Source organism: Gracilinanus agilis, chromosome X (assembly GCF_016433145.1).
Source record: "Gracilinanus agilis isolate LMUSP501 chromosome X, AgileGrace, whole genome shotgun sequence".
NCBI classification, from domain to species: domain Eukaryota; kingdom Metazoa; phylum Chordata; class Mammalia; order Didelphimorphia; family Didelphidae; genus Gracilinanus; species Gracilinanus agilis.
This window is the reverse complement of record NC_058136.1, coordinates 62,540,933-62,546,932: the sequence shown is the minus strand read 5'-3', so window position 1 is coordinate 62,546,932 and position 6,000 is coordinate 62,540,933. Positions and strand designations below refer to the sequence as shown.

The window sequence follows — 6,000 nt, the reverse complement described above, 5'->3', positions numbered from 1 at the left end:
TGATATTAATGTCACGTGTTGGGGGGGGGTGCTTCAACAGACAAATCGGACCCTAAAGCTGGGATGATGACCCAGGAGGTGAGCCAGATCCTGCAAGACATGGGCGATGAAGTATACCAGCAGTATCGATCTCTAACACGCCAGGGCAGCGACTTCGATGCTCAGTCGGGCTTTGCCATTAATGTAAGTCATGTTTCTGGTGGCTGGAGTGGACCTCCTCCCCCTCAGGATGAGGGTTGCCCAAAGGACATTTGGTCATCCTAAAGGTTACATTCAGCTGCTTAAACTGTGGAGAGGAGTGCAAACAGGGCACCTTAGTCAAGTCATTTCTTCTATGGCCCTTTTCATCATTATCTAAAGCAGCGGCTCCCAAACTTCTTTGTCCTGCCGCCCCCTTTCCAGAAAAAATATGACTTGGCCCTCCTGGAAATGAATTTTTTTTAAATTTTAGTAGCAATTAATAGGGAAGATAAAGGCGCCTGTGGTCGTCCCAGCTTCCCTGGATCGCTGCAGCGCCCACCAGGGGGCAGCGGCACCCACTTTGGGAATCACCGCTCTAGGAAATGAAAAGACAAACTTCATTCTCCAGTGGCCATATAGTACATGGCCCCAGGGTCCCCCTCCTAGGGTGAGATGGACTCAAAGCCAGCCTTGCACTCTTTGGCTACAGTGGCAGTGAAGCAAGAGAGGTGCATCCTGCTTACCCCCATCCCCCACTCCTCCAGACAGTAACGGGGCTAGTTTCCTATGAGAAACAGGAGTTCACTCCCCTGTCTAAGAGTTGTAGTCAGGAGGCCCTGGGAACTCAACGTTGAAACGAAGCCTTCGTGTTCTTCCCTTTTCCCCTGCCTGCAGACTCAAGTCTTCGCTACAGATGGTACGTCCACTGAGACACCTCAGTCAGGAACCCCTCAAGGAGGAGGTAATGATCACCCCAGCATTTTCAGTGTGGGTGTGGTTTCATTCATTCATTCATTCATTCATTTGGTTTGATTCCTGTGGTCTCCCTCCCACTCAGCAATGTCTTGTGTCATGAATGAGCCTTGAGAAGGTGGCTTCCTCTGGCTGGAAGCATGACCTCTGGCCAGGTCCCCTCACTTAGCTATTTGAAATGGGCTTTCTCTAAGCTGCGCTATTATTCTCTTCTAGTAGCTTCTGTAATGCTATCTGAATGGTTTTCATGGTGGCATCCGCATGGCCCACTAGGAAGCGAAGTCAAAGGTGGTAGAGTCGGTGATGGGGGACCAGTTGTCAGGTTCATGGCTGCCACAGTAACTGCCAAGGCCTCTGCCTGGGTCTTTGAACCAAGTGTGTCTTGCTGAGTGCTGTGGTCCCACACATACCACCTCCTCCCATGCAGCATATCTTCTTCCTCGATGATTTTTTTGTCATCTCAATCACAGGGGACTGGGCAAGCTGCCAGCTAGTTGACAGAGCCCAAACCGCAACAGTCCCTGGCCTCGGGCGGCTTACGTTCTCACAGGGCAGAGCATGTTCAGACATAAAGCACATCGAGAATCACTAGAAGGGGGGCCATTGGTGACGGTGGCAGCCCGGAGGCAAGGGAGCAGCACAGGTGCAAGGCCTGCCGGCACCCAGACACTGAGGTCAGGGAGGCTATGCTGCTAGGTCAGAACAGGGCTTCGAATCGCAGCCCAAGTTGATGTCGCCCCCAATGCACAGTCACTCGGGCGACACCGGATTCACTACGTAGGGGAAAGCTGTCCAGCCTGTGTTTTAGAGAGCTTGCTTTTTTTACTATCAGAGTGAGTGAAAGCCTTTTCGTGCAGATACCAACTGACAGGCTTTTGTAGCAGTCCTGGGAAAAGGCAAGGAGCACCCCCGCTGAGGCAGAGTGCAGAGAAGGGAACATTTCCAAGTGGGGTTCTGACTCCATCGTCAACCGAGTGGCTCTCTAGGGAGAAAGGGCAGTGTTGGGGAATCAGGCCACAGTTGGGATTTGGGTGATTGTATTGGCATGGGAGCGGCACCCTTGGCTGAAAAGAGGTATTTGGGTCTTTACATCTGAAAGCCTGTAGAATCTTAAGGCTTCCCTCTTCACCCTAACCCTGGCTTATGAATTTTCCCCGTCACTCCCCCTGGCCCTACATCTACACAACCACATTGGCATTGGGTGTCCAGTGGGGTAGGAGTGGCATGGTGATTGGGTATCCTCTTTCTGTCTCAGCAGCTTCTACTCCAGAAGAATCTCGGGAAGGGAAGAAAGATAAGGAAGGGGAACGTGTCTCTGAAGAAGGCAGACAGAAAGCCAAAGGCAGCAAGCCTTTAATGCCCACGTCCACCATCCTTAGGTTGCTGGCTGAGTTGGTGAGGTCCTATGTTGGTATTGCCACTCTGATTGCCAACTACAACTACGCTGTGGGCCAGTCGGAGCTCATCAAGGAGGTATTCCTGGTCTCAAACATGTCAGTCATCCTTTTCTGGCCACCACAGGAGTAGGGTGGGAAGAGTTAACCAAAGATCTCATGGTGGTTGAGGATGCTGGGTTTCTTAGTTGGGCAGTCCAAGTCAAATGACTCATGTAGAGACAAGTCTGTCCTGTCTCGGGCTGGTTGGCCAAGGTCCTTGGCTTCCATTTTCAACCACTTCCACCCACTTCCTTTCCCTGGGCTCTCTAATAAAGTAACATGGAGAAGAAACAAGGATGCCAGCCTTATAGAAGGGGATGGACCCCTCAAATTGATGCCAAGGTTAAGGGGGTGGGGGACCAGAGCTAGATGACCTCTTGTTCAGAGGTCATGATTTTATTTATCTATTTATTTGTTTGTTTATTTTGGTAGGATTGCAGCGTATTGGCATTTGTCCTGGACCACCTTCTCCCACATACCCAGAATGCTGAGGATAAAGATACCCCAGCACTAGCCCGCCTCTTTCTTGCCAGCCTGGCTGCAGCAGGCAGTGGCACAGATGCCCAGGTAGCCCTGGTGAATGAAGTCAAGGCAGCTCTGAGCCGAGCATTGGCAATGGCTGAAAGCACAGAAAAACATGCCAGGTAAATAGGCAAGGCGCCAAAATACCCGATCTAGTCCTGCAGTCAGTGAGTATTCTTAAAGAACAGCTACTGTGTCCCGGGCATTGTGCTAAGCCCTGGGCTAGAAAGAGAGACAAAAGATAGTCTCTGCCCTCAAAGAGCTCCCAGTCTAATGGGGGAGGCAACATGGAAATATTTAGAAACAAGCTCTCAGACAGGATACATAAGAGAGGGGAGGAATTGGAGACGGCTTCCTGTACAAGGTTGGAGTCTAGTTACAACTTACGGGAAGCCAGAAAGGTTAGTCGGCAGAGCACCAGACAGATGACGACAGCCAAATAGAATATCCCGGTACAGTGTCTTGTTCATGGAACTGCCGGGAAGCCAATTGGGATCACTGGATCAAGGAGTGGTGCTCAATCAGACTTGGAGGAGTGGAGGTTAGGTGATGGCCTGTCAACAACCAATAAAACTGTTTCTCTTTCATCCTGGAGGCAAATGGGCTGCCACTGGAGGTCATTGAGTAGATGACATGTGATTTACAAAAATCATTTTGGCAACTGAATAGAGGGTAGGTTGAAGCAAGAAGAGACTGGATTCAGGCAGACCCACCAGTAGGCTATTGCAATAGTCCAGGGCTAAGGTGATGAGGGCCTGTGATATGGAGATGAAATTAATGGGGCACCATATTGGATGGGGGGGTGGGGGAGCTAAGAGAGTTGGAGTCCAGGGTGACTCCTACATGGGATTGGGATGAGGAGGGTGTTGCTCTCTCCAGTAAATGGACAGGTAGGACCCGAGGTAGGGGGAGAGGAGATTAGAGGGAAAGATGATGATGCCTGCTGGGCATGCAGCTTGAGATACTTGAAAGACAATTGGGCGGAACTGAAGATCAGCCGAGAAGTTGGGGGAAGAAACAGAGATTGGAGAATCTTCAACCTAGGGTTGGTCATTAAGTCCATGGGAGTAGATGAGATCAATGAGTGAAGGAGTATAATGAGGAAAGAGCGGTGGCCTCTGGACAATACCCCAAGGGACAGCTATGGTTTGTGGGTGTCATATGCCAGGTGGATCCAGCAAAGGACACAGGAATTTTCAAATGAGTAGGAGAGACCCGGGGGCGGGGAGGGCGGCTACAGAGAGATTAAGGACTGTGAGGGTTGAGAAGTGGCAGTGAAGAGATCATTGATCACATTAGAGAGAGTTATTTTTGTGGAGCAATAAGATTGCAAGCCCCATTAGAGCTGTTGGAGACCAGAAAGAAAGTAGATCTTCATCAAGATCAAAGTAAAGTTGGTCTCTTTGGCAGTCGTGTTAGGGTACTTTCAAGGAGTTGGGAACACCAAAGAATTGGTCGCGTCATACTTAAAAGTCTGGTTCCTAAGGACGAAAGCCCCTCCCTCCGGCATGGCCTCATGTGGTGGCCTTAAAGAGGCCCTGGCAGCTTTTTCTCGCCCACTGTAGGCTCCAGGCAGTGATGTGCATCATCAGCACCATCATGGAGTCCTGCCCCTCCACCTCCAGCTTCTATAGTAGCACAACGGCCAAGACCCAGCACAATGGCATGAACAACATCATTCGGCTTTTCTTAAAGAAAGGCCTTGTGAATGACTTGGCACGGGTGCCACATAGCCTGGACCTCTCAAGGTAAGCTCACGGTACACAGGGATGCTGAGTGGGTGAGCAAGGGAGGCAGCACAAGTGGCACTTAAAATCCTTCTTGCCTATCTTTCTTTCTTCCTGTGCTTGCTTTTGACATGGCTGGGCTGAGCTGTGAGCTAAGCTGAGCTAAGCTGACCCAACCCATCCCATGAGATGAGGCTCCTAGCCTGTTAGTGCTGGCTGTCTTCACAACCAGGACATCTTTGAAGGTTCCTGCTAGGTTTCTGATTGACTCGTGGCCTCACCATTTGCTCTATTGACAGAGGAGTTTAGGTGGCCTAACTTCTTTCTGGCTAGTCCTGCTGGCTTCTCCAGAAAGTATCTTAATCCTCTTTGTGTCCTAGCGTTTGGTGAAGAGGCCGCCCATCTCATTTTCAGAATCTTGTACTTAAATATATTAAAGAAAATACATAGGGCTCCAGGGGCAACCATGATCGAGGAACTGGGGGTTAGAAAAAGGCTCCCAAAGCTCGGCTAAGTTCCCCTGCTCTCCTTTGCCCTAGGGATTGAATGGTTTGCTCCAAGACTGCGTGTTTGTGCCTTCCACTTTGGAAGCTTTGAAGGTACTCCTTTGCTCACTTCTTTTTCTTTCCCTCTGTGTCAGTCCCAACATGGCCAACACGGTCAACGCTGCCCTCAAGCCTTTGGAGACATTGTCACGGATTGTGAACCAACCCAGCAGCCTCTTTGGCAGCAAGAGTGCTTCTGGGAAGAGCAAATCTGAGCAAGATGCCCAAGGAGCATCTCAGGACGCCAACAGCAATACCCAGGACCCAGGTAGGAGAGCAAGGTGTTTGGACTAGAGAGTCAGAGAGTGTGCTCCACATGTGTACTTGAGGAGGATTTTCGTGTTCCTTGTATATTAGTAGGGCTTTCCAAAGAGGTCCGCCGAGTATGGTGGCCGGTCTCAGTTACCAAAAAGACCCCCTGAAGGGTGGCCCTGATGCCTTGGGTAATCTACTTTGCTATGCTCAGGCCCCTCCTGGAAGTTAGGCACCACTGATTCACTGGGCCTTCAGGCGAGCTTCCACTCTCTCCTCTGGACCATTGACAGACCAGTGTCTGACTTATGTGGGCTATATATTAAGACACCGCCCCCACCCCCGCCCCGCCCCCATCTCCACCTACCTGAGGCATTCTTTGATTCAAATGAAATAGATTTCATTCTAAAGCTCTAGAATTCAATGCCACAAGCTCTTCCTGAAGGACCACCATTCATTGCTGCTTTTCCCTCAGCTGGGCCTGCCTTCATTGAGTGATGTGCCTCCTGTCGGCCCTTTGCTTTGCCCCCAAACTCAAATCTTCCTTCAAGGTCCCTCTTTTAGGCAGCCCTCCCAGATCTCCTC

The 6,000-nt window shown here is 50.5% G+C and overlaps 1 protein-coding gene across 1 annotated transcript in view; it reads left to right on the top strand.

Annotated features, from left to right (window-relative positions):
- The window catches only part of LOC123253589 (E3 ubiquitin-protein ligase HUWE1), a 98,921-nt gene that overhangs the window by 68,988 nt on the left and 23,933 nt on the right, over nucleotides 1–6,000 (top strand). Inside the window, exons 43-48 of the mRNA XM_044682757.1 lie at nucleotides 41–183; nucleotides 856–922; nucleotides 2,192–2,406; nucleotides 2,802–3,013; nucleotides 4,457–4,639; nucleotides 5,259–5,431. Of these exons, the coding sequence (XP_044538692.1) occupies nucleotides 41–183; nucleotides 856–922; nucleotides 2,192–2,406; nucleotides 2,802–3,013; nucleotides 4,457–4,639; nucleotides 5,259–5,431 (993 nt within the window). The remainder of the gene's footprint in view (nucleotides 1–40; nucleotides 184–855; nucleotides 923–2,191; nucleotides 2,407–2,801; nucleotides 3,014–4,456; nucleotides 4,640–5,258; nucleotides 5,432–6,000) is intronic.